Here is a 13,761-nt window from a genome sequence, read left to right on the forward strand (position 1 = left end):
AACTTGTTAAGAGTGAGAATTGAGGAAATAAAGTTTTGTATAACAAAATATAAGGTAGTGGCCGGCTTCTGTACCCATTGTTAATTAATTTTGGATTCTATACACTAATTTTTAATTTGATCGTATCAGAGTTAATAATAAAATAAATATCTAAAGTGAAACATTTATAATTCCAAAAAATCAAGAAGAAAATTAAATGAACAAAAACTAGACATGTATCACATGCAGTATATATCAAATTAATATATGTTGCTTAATTTTGTTGTTCATGCGCTGTACTATTATTGTCCGTTTTTTATTTATTTTTATTTACACTTGAGTTCCACGTGGATAACTGCGTTTGATCTATATAAACAACTTTCTGCTTTCTTTGTGTGGTCTGCATAGGTAGCTAAATTCTAGATGATGCAGTGGGAGGACCAATTATGTGGAATACAATATATATGGAAGGAAGTGTGATATATATGTGAACATGTTTTGGATTATGGTCCTTGAGGTGATCATGAACTCTCAACTGCTACAGTAACGTACTACTGTATATTAATGCATATATGGCTCTGCTTAAACCACACCCTCCTCCACTTACAAGCAAGTAATTAATATGTTGTCGCTAATTTGTGATCGAATACATGCACAGTGCTTTCAATAAACATCAATGATTAAATGATTAAATTATTTTTTATTAATTTGTCTAATATGTTTAGAAATGATTGTTGAATAGAATATTATTGAAAGATGAAGGTACGTACAATTCGAATTATCAGACAATGTGTATTCTTGAATATGAAACTGTTGATTCTATGCATATATATATATATATATATATATATATATATATAGGGCCCTTCCAATAAGGGATCCCTCATTTAGTGTTAAATGAGGGATCACCCTGTGTGGCCCACACAGGTCGTTTTGTGTTAATCCGAACCGTCCATTTTTTACATCTTCATTGATAGATCATCTTTGCAAAAAATCAGCCAAATCGGAAATCGTTTACCCGTTTGTTTAAGCGGTCAAAGTTTAAAACAAATGGACGAACAACAAATTCCTCTATAAACACCTAAACTTTAACCGCTTAATCTAACGGGTAAACGATTTCCGATTTGGCTGATTTTTTGCAGGGATGATCTATCAATGAAGATGCAAAAAATGGTCGGTTCGGATTAACACAAAACAACTCGTGTGTGCCTCACAAGGTGATCCCTCATTTAACACTAAATGAGGGATCCCTTATTGGAAGGGCCCTCTATATATATATATATATATATATATATATAAGCAGGCCCTTCCAATAAGGAATTCCTCATTTAGTGTTAAATGAGATATCACCCTGTGTGGCCCATACCGGTTGTTTTGTGTTAATCCGAACCGTCCATTTTTTACATCTCCATTGATGGATCATCCCTGCAAAAACTCAAGCAAATCGAAAATCGTTTACCCGTTCGTTTAAGCAGTCAAAGTTTAAAACAAATGGACGAACAACAAGTTCCTTTATGAGCACCTAAACTTTGACCGCTTAATCGAACGGGTAAAGGATTTCCGATTTGGCTGATTTTTTGCAGGGATAATCTATCAATGGAGATATAAAAAATGGACGGTTCAGATTTACACAAAACGACCCGTGTGGGCCCCACAAGGTGATCCTTCATTTAACACTAAATGAGGGATCCCTTATTGGAAGGGCCCTCTATATACAAGAATACTCTAAAACTAACTAGTTAGTAAGTTAATATAAAGCTAACCACCATGTTGGGCCCACCGTATAATGTAATCTCAAAATCCGAATCGTCTATTTTTTAGGCCATACTTCAAAGATCATCTTGTAAAAAATCTCCAAAATCAGAAATCATTTAGTCATTTGATTATAACAACAATTATTTATATGCTTTTATCAAAAACACTAATTGTCTATTTATTTGATCTCAATTAGATGACCATATGATTTCTGATTTAATTGATTTTTTTGTAATGATGATCTTTGAAGTATGATCTAAATAATTGACGGTTCGGATTATGAGATTAATTATGTGGTGGTCCCAAAAGCATGGTTAGTTTCATATTAACTTGCTAACCAGTTAATTTTAGAGCACTCATATATATATATATAGTTGAGAGAGTGGAGTGGTTTTATACTTTTGAGTTTCCTTTTCCTTTAAGGGGAAGGTATAATTAATATGGTTCTTTCTTACAATACGTATTTGCATGCCCCAAAAATAAGTAGATGGCGCGGAGCAGATATAAATATTCACTACCTAAAGTGCCTTGCAAGTTATACGTACGACACTTGTTATTTAATTAAGGGAAGATCTGTTTCAAACACCTGGCAGTCCCAAAGTGAATACCGCAGCTAGGGACATACTTTGGATCAATTCATTCATTTAATTTAACTCGACATATCAACACGAAGCATAGTTTAAGAGGTGTAAAGTTATATATACGATATTCACTGATTAGTTTTTTAAGTGAATTTTTATATGGTGATGGATGTAAGAATTTTAAATTCGTACGTTTTAATTTGGTACTAACAATCTTAAAGTGATAAGCAATGGAGAATATGTCAGAAACTATGGCACTCTCTGCAATGAACGATGCTTTCTTTTTGGAAACTTGACAAGTTTGATGGAACAAATTTCATTTGCTGGAATGACAAAGTTCGCTGGATGCTTACTGCACTCAAAATTGGTACTAACAAACTCTATCGAGTGTTTTGTTTAGAACCCATTAGCAAATTCTATCGAGTGGGGGCAATTATCACTTTAAAAAAAACGTTCTAACATGTTTCAAAGTTCAATTTCTGTCTATTCTCAATTTGGTACTAACAGTGATGGATCTAAGAATTTTAAATTCTTCATAGGCGTAATGTGCGTTTTCGGCATCCTAACTTTGTTTTGTTTTGTTTTTTTTTTTATCTAGTGATTCTAATAATTGTCCATACTTTAGTCTTTTTGAAATATTTTAACAAACATTTTAATCGTCATATTTTTCATAAAAATAACAATGAGTGAGCAGAATGTTGAGCTGGGGCAACTCCCTTCACTCATTCTCATTTAAATCGGATTCTAGTTTTATATGAGTTTTGTTTAAATGAGAGATATAGTGTGATCAATGTAGTCACTAAATATAATACAAAATAATTTCATTATTGTAATAACAACTAATGTTTGTGAACACATAATGAAGTGATAAGGAGCTGATCAGTGATTGAGGGAAAAGGGTCCACGATGAACTATACGCACCTAAGCCAAGAGCTATAAGTCAAAGATGAACAATTTGGATAATAAACCACCCCCAATCTAGGTAGCTATATGTTAAATATAAATAAAAGATTGACCATTTTGGAGAAAAACCTTACATCGTAAGGTCAAGCTAGCTTTTGAATCAAATTAATGTTTGGATATAGGGTCTCCAATTGGTACCCCACGTGTAAATCCGTACCACCTTCACACTTTTTTGCAAATCTAAATCAACTAAGTTGGTACTAGAGAATAGATATGTCGGGTGATTTTATCCATATAATAATGAAGTTCTTGATCGAACCAATTAATGGGTTAACATAGACTTGGATTTTTCGGTGACTCATACAATTAGATTTGGGAATGTTGGAACAATTAATCTAATTAAGATTTGTTTTTGGTGACTCATACACGAGGGACAGAATTACAATCTAAACAGTCAAAGTAAATAAAAGTCTGATTGATCTCTTTGGAGCACCTTCAACCTGCCAAGAGTCATTGTTATCATGCAAGGCAAGAACGACTAACCTAAGATCGATGAAGCATGCACATATATATATATATATATATATGCATGCGTGGCACATAGAACTTAATGCATGGTACGTGTTAGTATAAACTTAGAGTCTGGAGAGATATATATATGTGGTTCGTGTCAAAAATGTACTAAACCATTTCTTGTGATCTGTTTTTACTAAGATCTGCACGCATGCGTACAAGAATGACCTGGTATATTAATGTATTGACTATTGACACATGCACGCATCCATATATAGTTAGCAAAGAAAGTTGGCTATGCTAGGGTTTAAGATATCAATTGAGATGATGACTAGGCTAGGGGTGAGGAGGACTTCAAGCTATTAATTTAATGCATGCATTTGAATTGAATTATAATTAACTTATAAAAAACTGTGATTACTAGTATATAAAATCGATTAAGTACTTCACAAGTAGTAGACCTTGAAAGAAAAATGAGTAAATTTGAACCTTGGTTCGAAATGCGATCGCATATACAAAATATATGAGACTATTATATATCAATAAAATTATTCATATAATCTTAATGGATTATGATTTGATCATATCTTTTACTAAGATTTACGTAGGATTTACTCGATCAACGGCTATAGTATTAATTGCATTTCCACCCAAAGAATGTGACTGACACTTTTCACTCTCCCCTTGTGTGACTTTATTAAAGGTAACAAACATTTGATGGCTCTGAACCATATTAAATATCTACTGTAAAAACTTAAGCTATTAAGTGGAGAGATCCAATAAATATTATGGCCTTGTTAGAAGTTTCATCCATCTGATGTAGGACTAATGCTCAAATTTGGTTTCTTCCCTCCCGTGCATATTCGCATACATTGAAATTGATGGGCGTATTCACCACCAAATATTTAGTAGGGTTACTGTATGTAATGCTTTGGACGTCTAGATATACTATACACAATGTAGTATATATATATATATATATATATATATATATATATAGGCTTTCCAATAAGAGATCCTTCATTTAGTGTTAAATGAGGGATCCCCTTGTGGGGCTCACACAGATCGTTTTGTATCAATCTAAATCGTCTATTTTTTACATCTTCATTGATAGATCATCCCTGCAAAATATCAGCCAAATCGAAAACCGTTTACCCTTTTGATTAAGCGGTCAAAGTTTAGGTGTTTATTGACGATGTTGTTGTTCGTCCATTTATTTGATCCAAATAAGATATCTTAACGGTCTCCGATTTGTTGATTTTTTACAAGAATGATCTATCAATAGAAATATTAAAAATAGACGGTTTCGATCAACACAAAACGACCCGTATGGGCCCCACAGTGGAATCCTTCATTTAACACTAAATGAGGGATCCCTTATTGGAAGGGCCGACCCTTATATATATATAGACCCCTTCCGTTACGGGATTCCTCAAATAATTTTATAACCACATGAGGCATATTCTATGTTGTATTTCAATTATCCGAACCGTCTATTTTGTTGGTGTCTATTCAAAAATCATCTTTACAAAAATTAGACAAATCAGAAATCATTAAAATATCTAATTGTGATGAAACAAGTAGACGAACAAAATGTTTTTGATAAACAAATGAAATTATGACCATTTAATCAATGATCAAATTGTTTTCGATTTTCCTAATTTTTTGCAAAGATGATTCTTCAATGGAGATAAAAAAAAAAAAAAAAAAAGATGATTTTGATTATAAAAATACTCTATGGAGTGAGCCTCGATCATAAGGGATCCTTTAAATAAGCTTATGTAAGGGATTCCTTAACGAAAAGACCCTGTATATATATATATATACATGCAGGGGCCTTCCAATAAGGGATCCCTCATTTAGTGTTAAATGAGGGATCCCCCTGTGAGGCCCACACATGTCGTTTTGTATCGATCCGAACTGTCTATTTTTTACATCTCCATTGATAGATCATCCCTGCAAAAAATCAGCCAAATTGGAAATCGTTTACTTGTTTGATTAAGCGGTCAAATTTTAAGTGTTTATAGATGAATTTGTTATTCGTCCATTTTTCTGATCCAAAGTAGATATCTTAACGGTCTCCGATTTAGCTGATTTTTTTACAAGAATGATCCATCAATAAAGATGTAAAAAATGGATTGTTCAGATTGACACACAACGACATGTGTGGGCGCCACAAGGGGATCTGTCATTTAACACTAAATGAGGAATCCCTTATTGGAAGACCCTTATACACACACACACACACACACACACACACACACACACACACACACACACACACACATATATCTATATAATAAAACATAACGGTTTTTGAATTATCTTTGGGTCCGAATGGCTGAGATCGTTTCGGCTTAAATTCAATGGTCGGTTATCTATTTTTCAAAATTACTTTCCCGCTCATGAGAATTGGTTTGCCGCCTCTCTCTCCTTAATTAATTTTCTCAAATTTACTTTCCGTTATCTATTAAACTGATTATGCTTGCTAAATTATCAGTGTTTGTGCAATAAAAAGAGCCGCTTCGTACTCGCGGAAGCGCTTCCGCGAGTGCACTGTAAGTACAAAACATAGTATTTATGCATTAATAAGACACCATGTCCCCTTGCAAATAATATTATATCTATTTGTTCAATTTACTTTAATTTTAAAATTTTATGTTTAATTTCAAGAAAGAAAATTTGTGGCTTAGAAGGTCAAAGAATATTCATGGTCCACTCAATGAAATTCAACCCAAATTTTAGGACATACTAGAGAAATACCCAAGTGTGCTGGTGTGTTGTAATTGGGCAATTGAATGAGCTAGCATGCACATAAAAAGGGCCTCATTATTGGTTCTGAAACTAGACCCACTTCACAAAACAAACTTATATAAAGAAGAAGGAGAAGATCAAAGATGCTGACAATTAATAATACATATGCATTAGGTGGGTACCATGATTTCGTTAACATGCATAACCAAACCCATATAAGTGCCCAATTTCCCTTAATTAACAAAAAATCAAAAACCTAAAACAACCCAATTCATAATTCTTTTATAGAGTTAATAGATCAAATCCATGTTGTTAATGTAAAGCAAGATTCAATTAATTAGGGTTAAAACTTAAAAGCTAAATAGCAACAAGTACCGTATCTTACTCCACCAAGATAATAAGGACACGTAAACGTGGTGATGACGAAATGGGTGATGGAATGGTTGAGTAAGAGTGCAATCAAAGGGCCAGTGGGCTTGTTTGTCTTTGTTTGTGTGTAGGAAAAAATAGGAAGAAAAATTTTGGATGCTTTATTTACATGTACATGGCTTAGCTACCTTAGCTAGCTCTGCCCCTTTAGGTCACCTATCTTTCACCATCACCCATTTTCTTAACACAGACACACCTTAACACATTGTAGTTCCCACATCCCTTTCACAACCCAAATGGTGGACCCACATCTCTCTCTCTCTCTCTCTCTCTCTCTCTCTCTCTCTCTCTCTCTCTCTCTCTCTCTAATATACAATTTGTATGTTGAATAAAATAGTTTTATCGGAAATGACATGAGGCTGGGAAAGGTGAGGACTGAGATCTTTATTATATAAAGGTGGAGTGGGGCTTTTGGGGCTTTACAAGTAGTATTGGTGAGAGCCTAATTAGTCAGAGAGACAACTAGCTTGTGTGTGTATGTTTTTTGGTGGTGTTAATTGGGTAGGACTAGTGGAATGGGAAGGCAACCTTGTTGTGACAAACTTGGGGTTAAGAAAGGGCCATGGACAGCTGAGGAGGACAAGAAACTCATCCACTTTATCCTCACCAATGGTCAGTGTTGCTGGCGGGCTGTCCCGAAACTTGCCGGACTCCGCCGGTGTGGGAAGAGCTGCCGGCTTCGTTGGACCAACTATCTCCGCCCGGACTTGAAGAGAGGCCTCCTTACTGAGGCTGAAGAACAGCTGGTTATTGATCTCCATGCTCGGCTAGGAAATAGGTTGAATACCCTTCTGTGTGTGCATGCATATATGATATATGATTCATATATATACATATATACATGTGTACATGTCCATCATCATCATCATCCAGCATTATGTATGTCTGTGTTGGGAGCATCCATCCATACACATCTTAATTAATGATTTTATTAATGGTGTTGGGTGGTAAGCTATGTTCTTTCACACCTTCATCATCATTTAGAGTGTTATAATATATATATATATATATAATTGCTTCTTGTGTCGTACAAGCTTTCAACTTTTTAGTGTCTTCAATCATAAAGTTGATGAAAAAGATGTTATATATATATATATTAATTTTGAAATAATGCAATTGAAGTGGTGGGACTTGTAACTTTAGTGGTTAAAAGTATTATTTCTACGTTGAGATTTCGAGTTCAAATCTCTCACCAATATCGTTTGATAAAAAAAATACATTCGATTGGAAAGTTTTAGAGTAACTGCCTTCATTTTCTTGGTTTGGAAATGATTATTTTTATTCTAGTAGGAATAATGCTGCGCGCATGTATTATATTTACTGATAAATATGTCTCACTGAGATATAAATGAAAGGATAGGTACCAGCAATGTATATATCTCTCTTTAGCAAATCGTATATATGCATAAGGCAAATCCAAGTCTTGCTTTGCTTGTAAATTTAATATAGTACTGATTACATCCTATAGCATTTAATGAGTTTATTAGCGCCATCAAGCTTATGAGTAGTAATTGAAGATTAATTAATATAGTCATGTTTGGTTTTGGATAGGTGGTCCAAGATTGCAGCCAGACTGCCAGGGAGGACTGATAATGAGATCAAGAATCATTGGAACACCCATATCAAGAAAAAGCTGCTCAGGATGGGGATTGATCCTGTCACTCATGAACCCCTTCATAAACAAGACTTGCCTACCTCCAAAGAATCAACTTCATCCCATGATGATCATGACATTAATTCATTGGAACAGTCTACAAAGGACCTTCATAGTTCGCAACAGCAAGACGATCACAACATCATCAACTCCTCGGAGGACATGAACTCATCATCAACAATCTCATCATCATCACCAACCGAAAATAACTCTTCCGGGGGAGAATCCGTTTTGTTAGAGAGCATTTGCAACGACGAGTCATTGATGAACAGCCTGTGGGTGGATGAGACTCCCCTAGTGGATGCATTGTGGAACAACAACAACAACATTACTCAAGTAGTACCGGATATTGGAGGGAACATGGACAATGACTTGGGACTCTTGTCCTGGGAGGACAACAATTGTTCATGGCTTTTGGACTGCCAGGACTTTGGTATCCAGGATTTTGGTATGGATTGTTTCAACGATATCCAAGTAAATGAGCTCAACACATTAATAGATTAGTAATTTGGTAGTGTCACCCAGAAAAGAAGAAATTAATTAAGTACTTCAAATTATTTATGTGCGTACATGTTACAAAGTACCATGTCTCCTGGCTCACTTTCTATAAGTTCTATGTTGGCCTTGAATTTGATGAATTATGTTATAGAATATTCTTGGAAGGTCGAGGTTAAACCTGTGACTCCTAAAAAGAGGTAATTTCTCACCAACCAAACAGCAATACCAAACTAGCTACCAAGAAAAAGAGGTGACAGTAGTACGTATTTCGTTCTTTGTAAGAAAAGTGTTGTAAAAGTTAGGGACAGAGTGGACATCAATGTAAAAGTGTCAAGTAATATATAGTACTGGGTTTTGTTAATACGAAAGTTTATGTACATTATTGATTATGTATTTAATCTATGCTGAAATTAAATAAAACAAAGGGTTAACTTATTATGTATGCTTGAGTACTCAAAATTGGAGGACGAAATTGCAAGGATTCGAATTTTGACTGCTTTGGGACTTTTTTGGTTTATCGATTACAGTTAAAAGGTGAGTTAATAATTATTTTATATACTAACAAATGCCCGATGCTTCTTAATATTGTATTTTCTTCATCGTATTTACGTTAATATACGATCAATGATATATTTACAATTATTCTTTATGTTTCATAGTTAAAAATAACATATTATTTATTATTATTGTTGGGCAACATATTATATATCATTTGTTTACTGGAAGAGATCAAACTTGTGCTGTAATGGCGCAATAAGAGTGACAAAGACTAGTGAAGCATAATGCTAGGCTTTTGTTGGATAGAGGGGCCTCCTAAGTCCTACCTTCAGTATTAGAATACCAGCATGAACCATATTTTTATTAAGATGTATGCACCACATTTACCACAGGTCCACAAACAATCATAAAGTGATGGAAAAAGAAGCTAGAGCCATTCATATCCTAGCCGAAATTAATATGAATAAGCACTTGTAAGGATCCAAAATCTAATTATATATATACACACACATGGGATATAGATATTACAATGAGCTAGATAATCAGATTTTAAATTATATATAATGTCCATAATGAAACCCTATGCACTATTTAGTGGAGTACAACAATCAGATTTTGTTGTAGTGCTACTGCTACAATATTGAGCTAGATTTGGGTAATTTAAGCAGATGATAAAACTTAAGTGCGCTCACTGTTTAGTGGAGTACTTCCTTTTTAAAACTCGTCACCCTATCATCATTGAAAGGATCTTCCGGGGGGGTGGAAAAGGAAGATTAAAATATTCAGCTACCTAGCTGGGCTAGCTTGCTATGGAGTATATATGGGGGACACTACTTAATTTGCACTTTTAAGCATTAATATAATCATAATATCATGAAGTATCTCATCTCTATCTCAAATCCGATTATATATATGCCCAGCAGCTTTAGTTCCTTACTGGTTTATAATTACATATATATGTAGATATTCTAAGAAAATCCCATTACCAAGTAACCTAATTATGAATGAGCCGATCTATTACATCCTTTTTTTTTTTAACTTAGACTTTTAGTTTTAATTATGTATTTATTATCTAAGTACAAAGAGCAATAGATAAAATAAATTCCTATCATTGTATAAACCTTTTAATATTTTGATGGAGAACATTCACATTATCCTATGAAAGAAATAGAACTTTAAAAGGAATTATTTTTATTCACATTTTTGGGGTGTGATCAATCAGTAGGGTAATTACCCCTATATATTTACAGCATTTAGATTTATATTACACTGTTAGTAATAAAACAAGATAAAACAATACCAACATATATAATATAAATATCTCTTAGATTAAACATGTAAGTCTTGTTTGATGTATATGATTGAATACAATTTTCGGGGTGGGGGGCGAATAGAGACTAGAAAAATGATTCATTTGGATAGATGAGCTAGGATAAATGGCTAGATTTCATGTATGTTTAAGTAAGGAAAAAGATGAAAAGTATTTTTTAATTTGAAAGAAGAAGATGATAAGAAAATGGATAAGCTATGAGGGAAAACTTATTTGGCCCTTCTAATCCCACCATTTTGGAAGTAGGGGATTAGGGGAGATAAGTTTTTCCTTATGATTAGTCCATCTTATTTTCATATTCTTTAAAGTTATAAACTTCTTGCTTGAATACACATGATTTTACCATTTATCCAATCATATTTAATCTTACACATCAAACAAGACCATTAACAATTTTAAGTGATGTAGGAGCGCTTCGGACCTGCTTGCATATTATTTGCGTTTATATATACCATATATATAAAAAGTAGAGCATTAATTTAATTCAAAATCAATTAGTAATTTAGTAGTGCTAAAAAAGTTCAAAAAATATATATATATTATATTGTGAAACGACTATTTTGTCAAAAATAAAAGTCAAAGGCCAGAATGACGCGGAACAAAATTAATTTCTTTAACTGATATATGAGTCAAAATTCTAAAATTTTCCCGAAATAACTTTATTTTGTATCCGAACAGATGAGTGGAATGCATACTCACTCACATATGGACAATTGTATCACATAATCATTGTGACTTGAATGCATGTGCCAACTGCTAAACTGCTAAAATGTACGTATCTCAGTTCTACGTGATCCTCTACAGCTACTAGTCAGTGGATTAATTATATAGCTAGAATACATAAATGTCACCATTAATTAATTGCTGTACATTGATGATGATTTAGACTTAACATCTTTATTATATAACAAATTAATTAGTAATTAGATCGGTCTTATCTATCTATAATCATGACTAGATAGCTGCTTAACGATTACTCCTTAAATTCAAACATAAGCACTTATCATTAAGCACTAATTATTTAAATTTTGACCATATATGATATTAGAGACACGAAAGACATATGTCTGTCCATCAAAATATATTATTTCAACAAGTTGGTGATTTTACAAGAATTTGACTATCACTTGCATAATCATGATGTCAATATGAATAAGTTTCTTAAGAAACAAGTTAGTGAATATGTAGCCTAATAATCTACACATTAATTTATTTGGAAATCATTTACTGTGAAATAAACAAACAAAATTAATTAATCTGCATGTTGGTCGGAGGCTTCTAACTTCAATAGTAGAACACTTATACAGTTATATATATATGCTCACCTGAGTGTCTGAAAATTGTGACAGTGACAAAAATACCTATTTATTCTAACAGTTCTCAAACGATAACTACTACTTATCACCTCTATATATTTATAATAAGAGTTTGATTTTTGTCAATTTTATTTCGACCAAATGATAATTTCGGTCCATATACTTTCATGAAATTTTTTCTTTGGTCTTGTTCTTTTCATTCAGGCAATTTTAATCATATATTTTCAATACACTAGTAATTAAGTTCATATTATTAACTTAATTTAATTAATGATGAAAAATCCGACGTACTTTGTACTTAAATGCCTATATAAGCCCATACTCGCCATTAAATGCAATCAATTTGGAAAAACAAGAAGTTTTAACGTTAAATTGAATATGTACATGTCGGGTAAGGGATTAAATATGTATCTAGGTAGACTACAATGTTCGAAATGTCACTCATGTGCTTCCACGTGCTTTCACGTCAAATTTTTCGTCAACAATTTAAATGATGTTAATTATTTGAACTTAATTACTATCGTATAGAAAGTACAAAACTAAAATCACCAAAAATAAAAGTGCAGGACCGAAGTATAAATTTCATGAAAATACAAAAACCAAAAGTGTCATTTGACCTTTTTTTTTTTTTATCAGATAATATTCATGATTATCTTCTTAGCTATATAGCAAAAGGAGTAGAAGGAGATCATCTCTGATAAATAGAAATAAAGACAACACCAATGTGAATGCAATGAACAAATACGTACCTGAAAAAAAAAAAGAAAAAAAAAAAGAAAGAAAGTAAAACAGAAGGTGTGCAGAAAAGAAAGTAGCTAGGCAGAAGACCCCACACCTAAGAATCTATCAATCCTCATCAAGTGCTCATGGTGGCGGGCCTGGTCTGGCCTCAAGATATAAAGAATGATTGCGAAGTGGAATATGTTGAATCATGTGATTCTTTTGGTTTTGGAATTGGAAATGGACCATGTTTTATACTTACTCGATGCTTCAATATTTCAAGTAGCTACTCACTTTGAAACACGAGGTAATTAACATATGAAGGATAATGAAGCCATAAAGGAAATAAGGTGGCCAACTCTATTGATGTATATATACCATCTAAAGTTAAATGCAATTGGGGTACTTCCCTAGAATGTAAGAATGCATAGGTTCGACTTTAATAATAAATCTTCTAATTTTTTTCGAAAACAAGCAAATCTTTTATTGCATGAACCCAAGTAGTCCATTCGAAATAAAACCCTCCAATTAATGTACGGTGTTTTGTCACACCAAAAAATAAAAAATCTACAGTAATTTTGTGAAAAAGGTCAACATAATATTAAAAATGTCCATTTATTATTTTTAAAATGTTATAAAGTCACTATCTATGTTTTATCGTCGAGCTATTCACTTGCATTATTTATACAGGGATAATATTGAAATTGTCACTCAATTATACATTGTAACTGACTAACAATGACTCACAAGATTAGGGAACTATGATTCCACATCATTGTACACTTTTGTGTTTTGTGTTCTGTGCTGGTATATTCATCTTTCACATGTGTA

The 13,761-nt window shown here is 33.1% G+C and overlaps 1 protein-coding gene across 1 annotated transcript; it reads left to right on the forward strand.

The window, feature by feature from the left end:
• The first annotated feature begins 7,375 nt into the window (after positions 1–7,375).
• On the forward strand, positions 7,376–9,480 carry MYB85 (myb domain protein 85). The gene is made up of 2 exons (XM_086227414.1): positions 7,376–7,692; positions 8,466–9,480. The coding sequence occupies exons 1-2, from the start codon at positions 7,430–7,432 to the stop codon at positions 9,070–9,072; spliced, it is 870 nt and encodes a 289-aa protein (XP_086083540.1). The 5' UTR covers positions 7,376–7,429; the 3' UTR covers positions 9,073–9,480.
• The last annotated feature ends 4,281 nt before the right edge of the window (positions 9,481–13,761 follow it).

The sequence above is a fragment of the Dryas octopetala genome, chromosome 9 (assembly GCF_963921425.1).
Source record: "Dryas octopetala chromosome 9, drDryOcto1.1, whole genome shotgun sequence".
Taxonomy (NCBI): domain Eukaryota; kingdom Viridiplantae; phylum Streptophyta; class Magnoliopsida; order Rosales; family Rosaceae; genus Dryas; species Dryas octopetala.

What these genes read in the sequence shown, in the direction of transcription:
- MYB85 (XM_086227414.1), top strand. Translation starts at nt 7,430, where the DNA reads ATGGGAAGGCAACCTTGTTGTGACAAACTTGGGGTTAAGAAAGGGCCA. An exon ending in CATGCTCGGCTAGGAAATAG is followed by an intron (nt 7,693 to 8,465) that starts GTTGAATACCCT and finishes GGTTTTGGATAG; the next exon opens with GTGGTCCAAGATTGCAGCCA.